Below are 19,320 nucleotides of genomic sequence, written 5' to 3'. Positions count from 1 at the left end.
TTTATCCTAATCAGCTTTGCGTTTTTTGCAGACTTTATCTGCTATCAGAGAAAAGATTACCCTTCCTATATATTTCATCAATTCTCCCTTCAGAGTTTAAAGCTAGAGATATGTATATATGTATGAGTGTGTAAATTGGCAGTATTGTTTTTAAAATACTATGAAAACAATTGCTAGAATTGCTTTGTTTTCAGGAAAAAAAATGAAAACAAAAATGAACTGCTTGACGAAGATCTGATTTTTAATCTGATTTCTATGAAAATGCAGAAAATAAACAGTTATAATAATCCATGTTTACCTTCCTTTCATTTGTATTTCTGAAATGTTCTTCATTATGCAAGTCACAAAGCACAATCCAAAATATAATTACAAGGACATAAATATATTTGGAATCAGCAGAAAGTAAGAAAACTTGATTATGCACTGGATTTTGTTTAATGTATGATAGGCCAAGCTATTATCATGAATTAAAAGAAACAGGCATCTATATCAGCTTCTACTGATTTTAAGCACCAGTAAATTATGTTATTGTTTTAATACATATGAAATGATTGATCTGACAAATTGAAAAAGCTTCCACTTGTGTATTATCAACAATGTTAAAACATTTGCAATATACTAACAATTAATGATGTTCAGATATAAAATGCTTACTAATTAAAGATGCTCAAAATGCATTCACAATTATACAAATTTATGTATATGTATATATCTATGTAGATATATGAAACATCAAGATGAATAGGAATGTATAATCTAATATTTAATTTTATATACAGGAATATAATGACGACAATTTTGTACATGAAATACATAAACTTTTTAAGCACTTAAAATTAACCAGATAGGATCTTATATTAACAATAAAACTGGAGAGTCCAGTTAATACTTAATTTAGATCTATGCTTTTAACAGGAAAAGATTTTTCATAGTTTACAACGTGGAAACATAGACATATTAAACAAGACTGTAAAAATAATTTACATAAACCTTAGTCTATGAAAAGAGATTGGGTGGAAGTTTTGTTTCTTGCCTTTGCATATGACTAATACAGCATTGAATGATTTGTTTTAGCCTTTGATACAATAAAATAATTTAGAAGCACTTCATGCAATATGGAAGCAAAAAAGGGCAGGTTCTTTTATATTCCCTGCTATCTTGGTTATCTACTGATCATCAAACATAGACCACCAGATGCACGATAATGCAACCGTCAGATACCAACGAAGAGCACTAGTCTCAGTCTTTTTAATTACTTCTGTAAACATAAATATAGATGTTAATATCTTCTATACATAGTACCAATACAGTTCACAACTTTTATTCTGTATAAGTAGTTAGTCCATCTAGTAACATTCTGATTTTTATGTAAAAGATCCCTAACAGAATTTTCTTGTTTTCACCAATTTGCTTTGATATTTGACAGAGTACCCTCCATGTCCTATGACATAAACATCTAGAAGGTAGGACTTGCCAGGCTTTAAACCTTTAATTGTCTCTGTGGTAACTGCTTTTTGTAGGTTTTGACTGTGAAAATACTTACAGAGGACTTTTTCTGATTTTTTCCTCAAGTCTGGTCCCAGACACTGATTTTGTTCTCTTTTCTTTTTCTCCTCATTATAATCATCACCTACTTCTTTCTTGTAGATGCAAAACTTGTTTCTTTCTTGAGTACCTAGCCATGCCACTGTGACTGAGGAGCATGTGCGAAGTTTATCAAAGGCTTTAATTCTTGTATCTTCAGGAAGAGATGGAAATGACTGCTTATTAGGCCTTGTTGTAGCCAAAAACTTCAATACAGAAGCCCCTTTCTTATTTCCTTTCAGTCGAATGAGGTATTTAGCTTTTGGCTTTCCCCTAAGTTGAAACTGATGAACACCTTCAACATTTTGAGACAATAGAAGTTTTCCATCTCTTTTGACTTGGATTTGTATGGCATTGAGACATGAGTGAACAAAAAATGTAACTTTCTGATGTAATGAAACAGGAGCAAACCGCAAAAATTTGGAGCCTTTTCTCTTGACAAACACATCTGTAACCTTCCCATCTTTTAAATCAACTGTCTTCTGTTTGGCCTCTTCTTTAGTTCTTGCAAAAGTACCAACATAGGCAGTACTCATATTTGTGTTCACATTTACAGCAAATATGTCAAAATAGTACTGCGTACCAGGTTTCAGTTCAGATACAGTAAATATGTTCTTGTTTCCAATACATATCTTTTCAAGGTCAGTCTTAGGCTTTGAATAAAGCTTTGAATAAAGCTTTGATGTTGGTTTTAAGAAACTGCGTTCTTTCCCAGAATTACTGTTGGAAGAAAATCCAAAATGGGCAAAATCAAAGGGGCTAAAATCCATACCAGGTTTAGGAGCCCTCATAAATGTATCATCAGCACTCTGTTTAGTCTCAACAGCACAGAGGCTTTTGAAATTGTGTTCTTTATTAATGACCACACAATACTGTATTGGCTGTTTCAATACTGAAGCTGTAGGGCTAGGTTTCCATGCCAAACTGACAGTTGTACGGCTAAGAGAAGTGACATCAACCCTTGGATCATAAGGTAGTTCAGGATATGGCTGATCTGACTCTGGAGTTGTACTAGCATAGACTTTAAAGTTTGTATCCTTTTCTGTTGACCAGAGTTCTAACTGGTATAACCCAGAAGGTGAAGTAGAGGATACAAAATACTCAACATCATTTCCTCTATATGAAAACAGCTCTGTGCCTTCTTCACTAATAATCTGCTGTTTCTGCTGTTCGAGTGGCTCTGGTTCACCTAGAAGAGATAAACAAAAAGGAGGGATTTTGAAGCAAAGCAAACACAAACACAATATGGTTTCTAAGGGGTCAAAATGCTTATAAATACTGCAAGTCAGTTGGAGTATAAAGATGGGGGAAGTTATCTGTTTTTCCAAGCAGCTTTTTTATTTTTTTATTTTTTCTCTCTTTGTTCTGGTTTTCTTTTTTTCTCCTTTCAATATGTATAAACAACAATAAAGAATAATATAGCGGAGACCTCAGTATTAAGTATCAAGCTCAAGATAGAATCCTTATTATTACAAAATAATTAGTACATTTCACAATAGTCTATCAATTCCTTATCTGAATTGCACAAGTCAAACAACTTAATGTTTATTAACATCTTGGAATTATAGTTAACATTGATATAAACCTTTTCTCCTTAAAAAAGTTTAAGTAATCTAAATTATTATAAAGCTAGCAATTTCTAGTTTATATTGTACACTGTTCTACCCACTAATATCTGTATTCTATAATGTATTATTTGCATCTTATAATACAATAAAACAATTAACTACAAAAAGAGATTTTGGAAAGGGATGTGTTTATATGTATGTATAAACTAAACTGCTAAAATCAACTTTTGTGGACACAATTATAAAATGACATATGGACATGTTTTCAAAGCATTCAGTTATTGTATAAATAATATTGGAATCCTATTACAGTATTCAGAACAAAGACATTAGAAGGAACAACAAATTGTGCCAACAGTCCAAAGTCAAGCAGAATTTTATGCAGTTATTTTTAGACTTGAGAAAGAAAGTCTCACAAATGTTTTCCATTCTCTAAATTAAAAATATGCTGCTACTACCACTACTACAACTACTACTGATAAGAATAATAACTGTGCGACCAACCATCATCATCATCATCATCATAAAAAGATGTATAATAATGCATTTAATTTGTTTCAAACATAGGTTTGAACACAGGTAAATGGGGCCATTAAAATCAATACAGCTCATGCAAAATGTAGCCTTTCAAGTTACCATGAAAATTCAGCCCGAGGTCACTGTTTCACAAATGGCCCTGATTATGAGGGTACCATTTATCTGTGTTATATTGAAATTAATTTCATTTGGAATAAATTACTAGTTAGGGTTATAGACAAACCACAGTGCAGTATGGCAACACCTCCCCCTCCCTTGCAATCTGTGCTCTCACAACCATGTCTTCAATCCTTTATTCCCAATTCTTGGGGAATGGAACTCTTATCCTGAAATGGATCTCATCAAAGGTTCCCATTTTGACCCATTTTCAAGTCAGAATAGGGAACATGCACACAATAATCAGGAGCATCACAAAAAAGCATTGTTTTGAAGGAAGATAAATCCTCCAGCTGCCTACACCAAGAAATATAAGGAACACTAATAATGACTAACATAAATCCAGTAACTAGACTGGATAAGACTAGTAAGAAAGGAAAGTTTGCCCTGGAAATGATCTGAAAAATCATGTGAAAACTATTTTATTTGACCAAATGGCAGACTAGAAGGAGAATCTTATATCTCCTAAAACACCAATTGTCATCAGAAAATCAACAATATCTGATTATCTGAGCTTGGTTGTTTTCTTGCAAATGTTTCGTTACCCAGCTAAGTAACATCTTCAGTGCTAGAATGGAGTGGGGAGTCTGTTTAGAGCAAACCCCATTCCATTCTAGCACTGAAGATGTTACCTAGTTGGGTAACGAAATGTTTTCAAGAAAACAACCAAGCTCAGAGAACCCCAAGGACTCCATATATGAGCTACATATATTATCTTCTATTAATATCTGATTAATTCCCCAGGGCACCAACACTACATGATCTTAAATTAGCACTTCAAGGATAATAGCATTCATCCAAAATCAAAGAATCATTTAAGATTATAAGATTATAAGAAGGTCTTATCAGAACTTCTTTTTTCCCCTTTTTATTGTATTCTTATAAATCTTGATACATTATATTGTTTCAATAAATGATATTTGTACAGTATTAATTAAAATTGTTGACATTCTGTAGTTTAGATAACATAGTTATCTAAAATTTCTGTTATCAAAAATTCTCTGTAGCCTTCAAATACTGAAACCTTTGATACTGAAACTCTGCCCTCTTAATGAATTTCATACATACAGACAGAAATCAGTGAATTTTTAAATAAGCACAAAGTTAATGCATTATTAGTATCATAAGCCCAGTTCACAAGTATGTCATGCCTTTTTCATAGGAGTTTCCATGATATGTTGAAGCTGTTGCAACTATGAAAAGAAGCATTTTACTTTAAAACATTATTATCACCTGCAGCTTTTAACATATGATTAGTTTAAAATTTGTCATCCTTCAGTAACAGAAGGTTGTATATATGGTTTTCGAATGTATTAGAACATAACAGAGTAAGGAAGCATATATGAAACATGGAATCTTGATTCCTACTTGAAAGAGCTGATGTATTTTCCTCTTAATGAATAGAATTCCTTGTCTCCTCTTCCCTTATGTCATTCCCTGACATAAATCCCAGTGTTCCTCCTGTCTTTTCTTTCAAAAACCTTAGTGAGAGTTGTTCTCTCACTAGTTGGAATTTGGACCTCATCATTCTATTAAGACAGCTCTTAATAGTTCATGAGTCATGAGTTTTGAAGGATATTCTGGTGGCCAAGGCTGTTGCAACTCCAACTTATTCATATCTTTAAAAAACTAATACCCTTTGTTTGATCTTTGCTGTAATTTACCTGAGCCTTCTCCACTCGATTCTTCAGGGAGGTCTTGCAAACTCAGCTTCCACTCCAAAGGTGCATCACAAGGAGTTACTGTAACTGCTAACGGTGTATTATCTTCCTCTACCACGAAAAAAAACCTATGGAAAGATTAATAAAAACATGATTTTCTTCACAATATAGCATGAGGCTAATTAAATTAACTTTTCAAAGGAGATACATATTTACACACACACACACACACACTAGCATGACAGCAATAAAAGCAAATTTAATAATATGCTATTTTTAACATTAAATGTAATATATATCCCATTTCATCTGTTTTCTAGGAAACCTTTCCCTTTGTTACCCATTCACATGAATAATTATATTCATAGATCTTTTTTTAATAATATAGAATTATTTTCTTATGCTACAGAATGATCTGTCATATGATTTTTTTTTTTTGTGGTATACAAAAAAACTTTATTTTTTATGTCTTAAAATTTGTAAAAGCAGTGATTTTCATATTTTATGTTATCAGAACTCTGTGATCTTCTCATTACCCATTTAATTTATAGTGGTTAAATTAATGTACTTGGTTAAGCAATAAATCATACTGTTGCAAATATATTTAAATACAGATCTTGTTGAACATCTGCACTTTCTTTACAGTAAAGGTATGTGTCAATGTTATTGTTGGGTGAATGAGAAAGGCAAATATTAATGCTGGAATGAAGATCCAGCCCAGAAATATTAATAAAGTTTGGAGGTGAAGAGCAAGCAACCATGAAAAGTGAAGCTTTTTAGGGAGTAAAGGTTTTTCATTTAAAGATAAGATGACCAAAAAGCTTTTATTTACATTGAAGCAACAGGATTTTCAACACTCTTCCACCCCCAAGAATACTCATGGGAATGAAATTATCCTACAGCATCATTCTCAAAAATGTTTCCAGAACACTATTGCTGAAGGCATCAAGAAAAACAAGCCTTGGGAGAAGGGGATTTAGCATGGGGTGAGGTGGAGGGAATGAGAGAATAAAAGAAACACATAGCTTCACACATACACTCACAAAGTTGGGGATGTAAGATATTTGCCCAGATGTAGTAAGCACTATGAGGAAATCTGTAGATACAGCATCCTTTCTTTTCTTCACAATAGTCTGACAACAATCATTCCTTGTAATCTTGTTTCTCACTTTCTCATTCTTAAGATGGGGAGTTGTTTTAAAATAACATACTTTAAACTGTGTAGTTGTTTTTAAATTTGAGGGTGATGTATCTTAATTCTACTTTGTTTCTTTGCTTTAGGTTTTATCTATGGGACCAAGCTGTCAAAAGATTCCACGCAAATCTTCCTTCTTATTCTTTTTTAAATTTTTTCCAAATACTGCCTTTCCTGGACAACGTGAAAGTCTGAATGTGCAGCATTATTTCAACAAAGTTCAACTGAAAGAATTTTGTTTTAATGATTTAACCTTTTCTAAAGAAATACGTTGATCTTTTTTGTCTAATCGTCAAAATATTTGCACAAAATCCTTAAATTTTAATAGAACCTTCACGCTTATTACAAGGAGAGGGGACAAGAAGGGTGGTTTTTTTTTTACCCCAGATCAGAATTTGATTCTAGTTTTCAAACACTGTACGGTTTCTTGGACCTTTTGTTTTGAAACTTATTGATTTATATATGGTTTCAATTTTATAACATTTCTGACCCCATAAATCTGAACCCAGATTTAATTATGGCTTCAATCTGCTACATTGGAATAAGCTGCCACTGAACAGTCATATATAACAGCAGTTAAAGACTAGAAATCAGGAGACTGTGACTAATCCTGCCTTAGATACAATGGTATCTGGGTGTAATGGTATGTGGGAATGATCTTGGGTGACAGGACAAAGAGATGCAGCCAAGGGAATAGTCAGATAAAAGGCAACTTGGCCTTCAGCATGAATGTGGACAGGGCAAGAAGAGACCCTCCCTATTTCTTTGGCTGTAAAGGGGACGGGGAAGAAAATGTACTTTCAGACTTGCAAGATTATTAATATAAAACCTTATAATAAAGGAGAATTAGCTCATCTGGCTGTGTTTCCTGTCTGGTCTACCTCACAAGGCTGTCACCAGGTGACTTTGAACCAGTCACTCTCTCTCAGCCCTAAGAAGAAGGCAATGGCAAACAATTTCTGGGAAAAAAATGTTGCCATGAAAATTGCATGGACTTGTCCATGTCGTTGCCAGGAATCAAGACTGACTTGAAGGAAAGAGTCAAGACAAGTTATATATCTCCTTAACTTCACTTTGCATGAATGAAGATACCTTTTGGGTGTTCCTCTGAAGAGATAGCTACTGATCTCTGCTCCATCAGGGAGTACTGAAGAATCATGAAAAAAGGTTTTGTCCTGGATCTGCATCTGAAAAAGTTCTTCATCTCTAGTAGGTAGTTTCTGCATCCAGGAGCTAAATGGTAGCAGGAGGAGGAGGTAGGATATGGAGCAGCTCATCAAGAGCATCCTAGAGAAATAAAAATGATGCACTGTAAATCATATTGTAAGCATAGCAATTACTATCCATGTATTAGGGATATTAACTCCAGAGAAAAACTATTTGAAGAGGTAGGCATACATTGATTTTCCTGACTTATCCCAACAGCCAATCTCCACCAATTTCCTTATCCCTACATCTTTCCATAATCTCAAACTGGAACCTTTTGAGTTGGCTGCTCTGCGTATAAGAAGCACTGAGTAGAGGAACTTTAATAAATAGAGAGGCTTTTCAGGGGAGGAAGGGAGAGTACGGGGAGAATGCAGGAAAAGACTTTAATTTTTTTTAATCTCCTTCCTTTCAGATTCCATAATGTCTTAAGACAAATACTTTTTTTTTTTTTTAAGACACATATCAAGGCAGAAGAATAATTGGTTGGAACCAACTTTTCTTTTGTTCTGCAATGCAAACAATTCATATCTTTAAGGCTTCAGACCTGACAATAAGGTCTGAAGGTCTCATTGAACTCAAGATCTGATTTACAATCTTTCCCTGCTAGTGGTTTTCCTAACTCTAGTACCTAACAAAAATTGGTTTTGGAAGTTTCTCTTTCAGATGAATAGTCATATAGACCACATATTCCTATTATCTTCTGCAGTATCCTGAATTTCTAACAAACATAATTTAAAAAAATGGATCAGAAGAGGAAACAAACACTTCAAAACCAATACGCATATTGTAAAAGATTAAAAGATAGCTATCCAATAGGCATGTGATTAAAGGCTATGGGGAACAACATATGAAGTGAACTCATAAAATGTAGATACTCTAGTTTACTATACTCTGATATCCTACAGCATATTCTCATTAAAAAATCTGGTTCTTGCTTGTTTCTCTTTTGTTCAGTCACTGAATAATTTTGTTTATTCTACTTGTATTCCACTAGATCAATCAAATCACATACTAATATAATACCTAAGACTATAAGAAGTAGTGAAATTTAATTTATATCAAATAATTCTTCCTATGTTTTACTATATGAATACTCTTTTTACAGAGTACCTGCTGCTTCTGTTTTTTTTCCAACCTCAGCACTGAATGTGACACACGAGATATTCTTTGCCATTGTTTCTAGTATGAATTTATATTTATATGTACTTGATATTTATTAGATAATATGCATATTATTTTTTCTATGCACTGAATACAAATAATGGTGCTAATTTGCATGAGCTAAGCAAGGTGCTCTAAATAGGAGACTGAAAATTTCATGTACAGCACTGAGTCCCATGATGGAATACAGGCAAGACTGACGTGTATTAAATATAATTGCACAGACAGCATATACATGTATTTAGTATATTCTGTTAGGAATACTTCTACAGCACAATCTTATGCATGTCTAATCAGAAGTTTTCTATACCTATAAAAGTGCTGCCTACCATATTTAAAACCTTATGTAAAACTAACCCTATGTAAATATTCTGACTATGATCCAGAATATTTAAAGAATCTCTTGCTTTTATATGACTCCAACCACACATTCAGAACTTTGAAGATGTCTCTGGGCCCTAATTCAACATTATCTGAAATGAGTTTAGTCAATGATGGCTTTTAGTCTGTAGAATTCCTTTCCACCTAGTTCCACCTAGTTCCATTATTTATCAGAAATACTGTAATATTCATAATTATCAGGCTCTCTGGATGCTGCCTAAACTGAAAGCTATTCTTTTCCAAGCATGCTTCTCACAGAGTTTCTTTAGCAAGATTTAATGAAGCAAATGGAATAGGGTTAAGGAATTCTAGAAATTAAAATATTTACAATTTACAACCAGCATATCCTTGTGGCAGAGACTTTTTCATTCTCTAATAGTCTTCCGATGAGTTGTTGTGAGTCGTGTGGCATACAAATTTAATAATAAATAAATAACCAAGGAAGCAGATCTCTTCACTGATAAATGAAATTTGAAACTGGTTATTTACGTAAACATCCTTTGAATCTCAATCAGTCTGAGGACAAGCTCTTACAATAATACTTTTATAGGGATTATTTTTCTTAATTTTACTTGCTGCTACAAATTTAATTTTTTAATTTTCAATTTTTAACATTTTGGAGGACTTCCAGCTGAAAGAAAGACTTTATAAATTATGTGCTGGCCTTTCAACAAAATGTATTAATTTGAGATCAACTCAGGACACTGGATTTCTTAATCAGCAACTCTTAATCATTTGATCTTCTAGAAAGCAACTGTCCATAGATTGTTGATCAAATGAGTAGAACCACAACCAATTAGAAGGTGGCATAGTGAATTATGTGTTTCATCTACATTAGCATTTTATCGCAATATTGTGAAATGTGGTTTTGGTCACACTAATTACCTAAGCTGTTCTCTTGATGCTGTTTTTCCGTCTGTATTCTATTTTTTTCTCCAAAATACTTTTATGATTTTTAATGATTCAGCTTTCCCTAAACTACCAGGTTATATGTAGCCTGATACAGCAACATTAAAATTCTTAATAGCAAGTGTAATTATGAAAGTGAAACTATTTTTCAGAATTTTCTTCACCTTCTCCTTTCACCTCACACATAGAAAGAGTTTAACAGACAGAAATCCATAGTTGCTTTTTTGTTTTCAGTACTGTTTTTCACAGCACCCATACACAACAGTGCTTCTGTGAATAATGACGCTATTTTTGAACTTGCATTTTAAACTTACTTTCTACCCAGCTATGGAATTGCAAATATAGACGCCATATTTAAAAAAACAAAACAAAACCCTGCAGAACAAGTATATGAAGGAAGAGTAAATAGGTTGAGAGGAAAGCAAAGTTGGAGAAAGACAGAGAGTTTAGAAGTTTAAAGAACAGAAGGCAATGAATAGATCAATGTATGTTTATGGTGGAAACAAAGATGATGTGCAAGAACGGAAAGGTATTGAAAGGTATAGTTAATGTTGGTATAAACTATATTTATCCTTTTCTTTTATCTTTGCCCTTTAAATAATCTTGCTTACTATTTCTTACTTTTTTCTGTATTCCACATAATCTTGCTTACCCCAAAAGGGAAAGCTTGATGGGTATGCATGTATGGATGATTATTATGTTGTATTCTTTAATTTAAGTTCAAAAACATCAAGAAAGGTGGAGAGAAAATGGACACAAGTGACCACAAAACAGAACACACAGTATCCTGATCAAACAAGCTAATTAGAAATTTATATTACAACTCATAGGGCTGACTAAAAGAAGATAACTTTCTTCCTTGATAACTTTCTTCCATCTTCCTTCTTCCTTTTTTCATCCTTGAGATAATCCTTACAATTACTGCTGATTGTCTGATTTTTTTTCCTAATAATAATGCCCTTTAAATGAATTCATAAGATATCTTAGTAGTTGTATATTCTGACTCCTAACACATTATTTGTGTTAGGAGATTAAGTTTCTTAGTACACAGTACGCAGATTAAGTTTCTTAGTACACAGCATTATTTAAAAAAATTTAAAAACAAGTTTGAATTGAAACCTGTTTTTTCTAGTAGGAATTGCTCCAGAACAATTTTTTTAAAAATCACAATTTAATAAGATATATGCTGACAGCTGGGAGGACAAATTTTGTTCAACATTGGCAAAGAGACATTTTACTGACACCATCAGACTAGGAAACCAAACTTGGGGAATATAGAGCAATTGCAAAATTAACAGTATATATCCAGAATGGAAATTTGACTAAATTTAAGCAAGAATGGCTCTCCTACTGTATATATAGACAACACACAGCAAGGCAAGTTCATACAGTATTGTTTTTAAGGGGGAAATAATTGACGTAAAAATAGTAGTTAGAAACAATTTCAGCATTTATAAATATTTTAATGCAACTATCAGTTCGGTACAATGGAAGTCGCTTCCAGGAACCATTATTTAAGGCATATTAACCATTATTCAGTAAGTAGTAAATAACTCTTGATATCCATAACCTACAATAGGTTGATTTTCTGCAAAACTGCCCAGTCCCCTTTTAAAACTATCCAAACTGGCTTCCATTAACACATCTGCAGGTAGCTAATTTTACAGTCAGCTTTGCAAAAATAGTATTTCCTTCTCTCAGTCTAGTATCTCCTTGCAAATAGTTTCAATGGGAGACCTTGAATTCTTACAATGTGAGAAAGAAACAAAAATATGTCTATATTATCTATGTTATGCATGATTTTATATATCTCTATCATGTCAATAGGACCATCTAAAACCTAATAATAGGATCATTTTTAATTGAAGGTACAGACATAAGTTGCTCAGTGGTAGTCACTGGTGTGTTTAAAAATATAATCAACCGTCCAGACTTACTGTAAATACAATCCTAGTACTTACATAGATCTCAAAACAGTCTAGTTTAGATAGCAGTATGTCATAACTTCAAATATATTTACATAAGACTTTAACCCAATCCTTTTTATGGTGAATTTTGGGAAACTGTTTTCTGGGTTTCATCCAGATTTTTTAAAAGGAATAATTTTCAATGCATGTAAATGTTTCCTCAAAACCAGGAATTAAAATATGAATCATTTTCAATAACATGGTTTGACTGTACTTCTCTTTCAGATTCATTAGGCTGCCTTAAAAGAAACCAGTAGTTTCTAAAATGCCCTGAAAGAATCATGATGCATATCCTTTTCCAAAACAGCATAAAGAGCAGTCGTCAGTGGACATACTACAAACTAAACCAAAGGAAACAATTCACTTTATTTTCTGTCAATTTGTAAGTCCTTGAGACCTGTAAAAGATCTACTACTACAACAAAAGGTCTGGATTTATTTGAAGCAAATACATCTGGAAAAAATAAAACTAAATGTTTAATTACAGAGAGTTGAAAGTGCATGATTGTAATTTAGTGAGGATAATTTCAAAGAACAGCTTGCCACAGGCATTTGTGTGCTGTATTTCTTTAACCATAGCAGAGAATGTTTTGTAACCCTCAAATCCTATTTTTAAATCTGAGTGCATTTAGTTTTGCATGAGTTACCCATTTGATAATAAATCTGCAGGATGCAATTTAACTGTAACCTTTAAGAAATCAAAGAGGACTATGTGAATATGGTAACATTGCTAAAACTGGACTTTGGGGACTATGCACTATTCCATTAAGCAACCTCATGCTTGAGGATATTAAACTTAGCAGCAGGAATTGGCTTAATACTCAGAAAAACTACTGTTAAGTGACAGATCACTTAAGATAGGATGATTTCTAATTCTATAAAAGAAAATGTGCCATATACGTGCATAGAAAACTCATACATAAATGGAAAATTTTAAAAAAATTAAAAATGTTTTTTAAAAATGTCTGGGCACTTGTATAAGTGGAACACATATATACATGGTTTCTTCTTTCTTTCTATTGGACATGCCTGTGTGATCCTTGATCCAGAAGTAAAATCTTCTTAATCCTTTAATTCTCCCTTACTGATAGCAGAGAGTAGAACCATGGAGCTTCTATATCTGCCAAAGGGATTTTAGACCATCACAGGTATATTTTAGATAATCACTTGTAAATCAATGCCCAGAATCACTCTTGAATGAGATGGGCAGTGACTAAATTTGAAAAATAAATAAATAAATAAGGCCCTTGTGTTCCACTTTCATACAGTATGTAATTTATGAGTTCAAGAGCTATGAAGCCTTGAATATCAGATGTGGAGTTTGAACAACGCATATCACCTTATTATTTTGCTTTAAAGAAGAATTATAATCTATATTCTTCCATGTAACACTTGGGACTCAACTCTTAATTACAGGTTGTCTTTGCTTAATGACCACTCATTCAGTGATTGTTTGAGTTACAATGGCGCTAAATGAATGGTACTTACAACCAGTCCTCAGAGTTCTGGCCATTGCAGTGTTCCTGTGATCACATGATCATGATCTTGGCACTGGGCAACTGGCATGCAATTATGACATTGCAGCATTCAGCAGTCATGTGATCACCATTTGTGACTTTTGCTGCCAGCTTCTGACAATTAAAGTAAATGGGGAAGCCAGCAGAAGGTCGCAAATGGTGACCATGTGGCATTGTGCTAATGATGGTGCAGTATTTGCTTAACAACAGCAACCAAAAGTGCTGGAACTGCCATTGCTAAGCAGCACAGTCATGTGACATTGTGCTTTTCGACCACATTGCTTAGCTATGGAAATTCTGGTCCCAATTGCCATTGTTAAATGAGGACTACCTGTGTTTAACTTGAATGTTTGTTTTAAAGCAGTTATGGAGAGCATGTTCAGTATGAATTCCTGTAGTGGAATGTGGAAGACCATTGTTATTTCAAGTAGTTTAGGTGACCTAGTTTGATTTCTCCTGCATATGTTAAGAAAGCTCATTTTGAACCATAATAATGTTTAGCTGGCTTGTTTTTCACTCTTGCTTGGGAATAGAGAAGTAGGGGAGGACCTCAAGGTTATCTGTACAGTTCCCAGACATTCCAGGATTCAGTCAGGTCACATGATGATCTAACCAAGGTCAGATCTTGCAGTCTCGGTACCATGGAAACAGGTCATCAGATTTTAGTGTAAGATAGGGATAAAAGACCCTGGAGTGGACACAGGCCTTGGGACTAGGCCTTGTGTTACCTAAGCCATCTTGGGGTCTCTTGCTGCCGCCTTATGATGGCTCCCAACAGTAGGGGAAGAGTTTTATCATCTTGCTTGGTATGCTATGCTTTTATACTATGCTTTTCAATTTCTGTTTAATGCTATCTGCTAATTCTTATATACCTGTTTAAATCTGTTTGCTAGCATTAGCAATAAAGCTTAAAATCTCTTTACCTACTGGTGTGTTCATTGTCTCTGGTTCTAAAAGAACTTAAAAGAGTCAATTGCCTGGGCACCTGATCACTGCCTTGACAATATGTCAGTAGTTTGAAAATGATTTGGTTTCAGAGATCTGCTACATTCACTTGCCACAAACCATAATTTCTGTATGATGCAAGTAGTGAATAATCTTACATTTGTGTTTCTTCCAATTTAACTCCTATTTGCACATACTTTCTTTTGTTAATTTAGCCCTAGCACTTTTCCTCTGCGGAGGGGGAAAGTACATAAAAATATGATATGGTATTTGCTTTTAAATTCTAAACTCTTAATTTTGATAGCCAGCATCTAATATGATTGATCTTAAATTGGAATAATTAATAACTTTTTTCCTTGATGTCTCCTAAAGTATATTTACTACCAGTTGTCGTTGTTCTGAAATAACTGCTTCAGTAGAAACGTCATCTGACTGTATTAAAACATGAATTCTTGAATGGCCTCTTGAAGATACATGTCAGTAGACCACTCTGATCTTCATGCTTCTAAGATCTAATACAAGGAAATATACATACATTATTTACTTATTTACAAATATATCAGTCTGTTTATAAGTAGTTTTATAACCTGGAGCAAAAGGAAAAAGTTTATATATTATGCTTAATGATTCTTCAATTCTTGGAAAGTAATACAAATTAGAAAAAAATATCTAGAACATAGCTACAACATTTACCAATTTTTCAGGAAAATGCTGCTGGGCATTTATTAGTAGAGTTTGAGGTAGTGCTTTTATTTTTTGAAGTGCTTTTGGGAGAGATAAGGAGACTTTTCTAACACCACACATGGGATTCAAGATTGTTCTTTTAAAGTGCTGCCTAAATGATTGCAGGACTATTAGAGGACAGATGCACATAGAAAACCTAGGGAATGGAAGAGTTTAAAAGAGATATATGGACGGAGGCAATGAATCAATCTCCATTTCCTTTCTGCAACCTCTCCCCTATGACTTGTATTTTTCTTCAGCAGAGTCAGTGTCCAATGTGACACTTGGGGACAATGCCTTTAGGAATGTAAGTTATCAATAATTTAGCACTCTTCACCTGTGTGAACCTCCCTGCTCAGGTTTCATGTAGTTCTGACAGATCCAGGTTCCCAAATAAGGAATTACAGTATTGCTTGACAACTAGTGTGGAGTAAAGTTTTTATCTATATTTCACACTTTAACATTGGTGTATTTTCACATTAGTTGGAAGTTGAACTCTTCCAAGATCATGCAGAGATCTTCATAGATTGATTTGACTTTGAAATAATTTGGTCTGTGAGAGCTCATTATATTGTCTGTACACTGTATTGCACAGGACTGTACATATATCCCTAAAGTCTTCTAGTATGGGCAATTGAATCAGGATTTGATATAATCACCACAATAAATACTGTATTAGGCTGTCACTGAAAAGCTTTCAGAAATTTCAGTTGCTACACAGCTAATTTCCTGGGCTTATATTTGCACAGTGCATTTTGGAACACTTAATACTGACATTGTTTAAACTACATTGTTTATTAGTTCATTCTCAAATATATTTCAAAGTGATTATTATCATTTATAAGCTCAAAAATTATTTATTACCCATATATTACACTAACTCTTCCATATAAGATACCATTGCTATTCAAAATTTGAATAACTGGGATGTAAGTTAAAGGTTTTCCAGGTAAATCCCTCTTACAGCTTAAAAAGCAGGAAAAAAAATTTTTTTTTGCATAATTGTATCTAGCTTGAAGGTCACCTATATGTACTATACTATTTTGCTATAGTTCCAGTTTTTGTTTTTTTTCCTTTGTACTGTTTTGTGGATTTTGTTGAACTTGTATTGTTTTACTACTAAAGCTAAAAGACAGATTTTTGTAAAATAAAAAAAATAGATGAAGTGGTTCATCATCAGTTTGCACTCAGGCAGTAGGGTTGTGAATTTCAGAAGTTCTGGTGACCCATTTTGGGGCCAGCTACAATTCAGTAGAAGCTAATCCTAAAATTATTTCTTTTACATCTTTCAGCAGAAACAAAAGCTGAAATAGTTTCAGATCTTTCAGCCATACGAAAGTGGGGTTCAGAACAAACTTTTTGAGCTGCAAAACTCTGGATGGCAGTAGAGGTACAGAAAATTAACTTTTTCCTTTCTTCTAGTTGTCATCTGGATTTTGCAGCCCAAATCTGCTTGCCTTATCCCTAGCCTTTCTGGAGTTTAGGCAGTCACTTGCCCAGAGAGTACTGCTATTATAATTAAGGAATGTGAAGAGAGATAGGCTGGCTTTGTGTTTTTGATCTCTCAGGCAAGGCACAACTTTTTCAGTCAATTACCTTCTTCAGGGCAGGAGGACATCTTGGCAGAAAATAGTACATTAATTCCATTCAGTTCATTAAGGGCTTCCTTTAAAAATATTTTAACATAACCTCTTCTAAATCTGCTGTCTACACCTAAACCTAGTCTTACAGGTTATCAGAATGATGGAGGTAGTCTCCTCCACACTATTATTGAAAGTTTCACTTGCATATTTACTTCAACTAGCTGGCAAAAAGAACAATAACAACAAAAATGACTTTCTATAAGAAAAAATAAGAAGGCAGGGAGGAAATTATCCTGCCCAGAAGCATCTCACCTAGGAAACACAAAACATCCCTTTCTGCCTGGCTGTCATTATTTATATTCTAAATATCAATTATATTTACATCATCAGTTCTCAGAACAGAACAGAAGGGTTATTGTGAATCATGCACATAGCAAAACATCTCTTCTTTTTATAATTGAGCTGTTAAAGCATCAGAAGAACTGCAACAAACAGATAAAAATGAGTAAGTTCAAATTTGTCTTTGCAGCAAAATGCATCATAGACTGCATCAACAATGCGTAAGCATTAACAGAGTGAACACATGCCCACAGTTAAGCTTACTAAGCCAATTAGCACAGGACCTTTGCATTTTTAATGCATTTAAATACATTCTGAAATCTACAAATAAAAGGCACAAAATAATGTAATATACAGAGTGAAAAATGAATAAATGACTATACCACGGTCAAAATTTCCAAGTCCAATCAACCAAAATTACTATAGGTACCTGCAGGGGACAAGGAGGGCACATGCCACCACTAAGCAGCAATCAAACCAACATGTACTATATATTTCACACCATTTTTGTATGAATGTAAGCAATGTAGAAGATGCTTGTGAACAAATGCACATTTTTGATGTTACTTCTAGCATTCCATCTACTTTTATTTTAAGTGATACAAATTGACTCACCAATATAAAATCCAGCTTCCCACAGGATATTTTACAAAAAACAATTATACTTACTTTTCAGGCTGTCAAGCAATGCATGATGAGAAAGACTCCTGCAATTGGGAGCTTTCTCCACAAGAAGAATAATCAACCTTCAACTGTTACCAACCTGGCATCCCCAAATGCTTGTTCAGAACACAAAGCTTCAGCCACTGCATGACTATAGTGTGAACTCAGACTGCCAAGACTATTTTGCCCACAGAGCCCAGATTTTTCTGGAGTTTACTCAAGGACTTTTCTAAGAAAAGAACCAAGGACAGAACCAAGGACAGTATGGTAATCTCTGTACTTAAGAGATTCATTGTGAAGAATGGATCAAGTGCAGAAACACCCTCAGTCATGTATCTTCATTCCAAGGGATTAAGACACATGGTCAAGTGCATGCATGTTGCTGTTCAAGGAGCTATTTGAACCACAGATAGATGAAAATCCATTTGGTGGGACAGCCTGAGAGATCCAGTAGACAGAGTTTGATATGGTGCTAGGATTTACCTCCCGTTCACATTTTGGTAGAAATAACCAATAATCTTATGGCACTTGTGCTTAAGAACAGTGGTAGCAACTGCAATGCCACTTGGGATAATTCTGGTTTGTCACCCACAGATTAAGCTCACACAGTGAGTTGCAATTTATGAGCAATGACGTGGTCGCTAATAAATTGTGCCTGACTAGTTGTCCCACATATGCTAGGCTCATTATCCATGACCAAGAAACCACAGTTGATATTTGGTGACCGAGACAGCCAACTCTGAACCCGGCAGCTCACAGTTATCCTCCCCTGATTTTCTGTGAACCACACACAGTACTTCGGCATGCAGAAGCACCCATCTATGCCTGAGTCTTCCATCATGGTAAGTGCTGGGCCTACTACAACATCTTCACTCTAACCCCACTAGTTTCCAGCACTCTATTTTAATTAGATCAAAGTCTGAGATGAAGCGGACATAAATATTGAGACCTGTTCCTTACAGCAGTCCCCAAACTTGCTCACTGCATCAATGATACAGAGAAGGCATCACCTACCTTTTGAAGTGAAAAGAACTGGTAGTCTGGGAAAACTATATGGAGGAGGCACTAGAATCAGTTAGTCCCAAACATGCTGAATGGCTGATTATCCAAAATCATCATTTATGCAACAGCACACATGTCAAATATGATGCCTTTGAACCACACTGATGTTTTACGCCTGCTTTAACCACTATGCAGTTATGTTCCTCACCCTGAGAGAAAGT

At 34.2% G+C, this 19,320-nt stretch overlaps 1 protein-coding gene across 1 annotated transcript in view; it reads right to left on the bottom strand.

Moving 5' to 3' along the window:
• Positions 1-220: 220 nt before the first annotated feature.
• Positions 221-19,320, bottom strand: part of NDNF (neuron derived neurotrophic factor) — a 36,232-nt gene continuing 17,132 nt past the window's right edge. The window contains exons 2-4 of the mRNA XM_007432372.3: positions 7,794-7,988; positions 5,510-5,634; positions 221-2,773 (exon numbers count right to left, since the gene is read on the bottom strand). Coding sequence (XP_007432434.2) covers positions 1,380-2,773; positions 5,510-5,634; positions 7,794-7,987 — 1,713 coding nt within the window. The 5' untranslated portion in view covers position 7,988 and the 3' untranslated portion in view covers positions 221-1,379. The remainder of the gene's footprint in view (positions 2,774-5,509; positions 5,635-7,793; positions 7,989-19,320) is intronic.

Source organism: Python bivittatus, unplaced genomic scaffold (genome assembly GCF_059951505.1).
Source record: "Python bivittatus isolate LINGU-HERP-01145 unplaced genomic scaffold, Pbiv_v1 ctg000070_np1212, whole genome shotgun sequence".
NCBI lineage: Eukaryota > Metazoa > Chordata > Lepidosauria > Squamata > Pythonidae > Python > Python bivittatus.
Note: the sequence above shows the minus strand (reverse complement) of the source record. Positions and strands in the feature narration are given on the sequence as shown.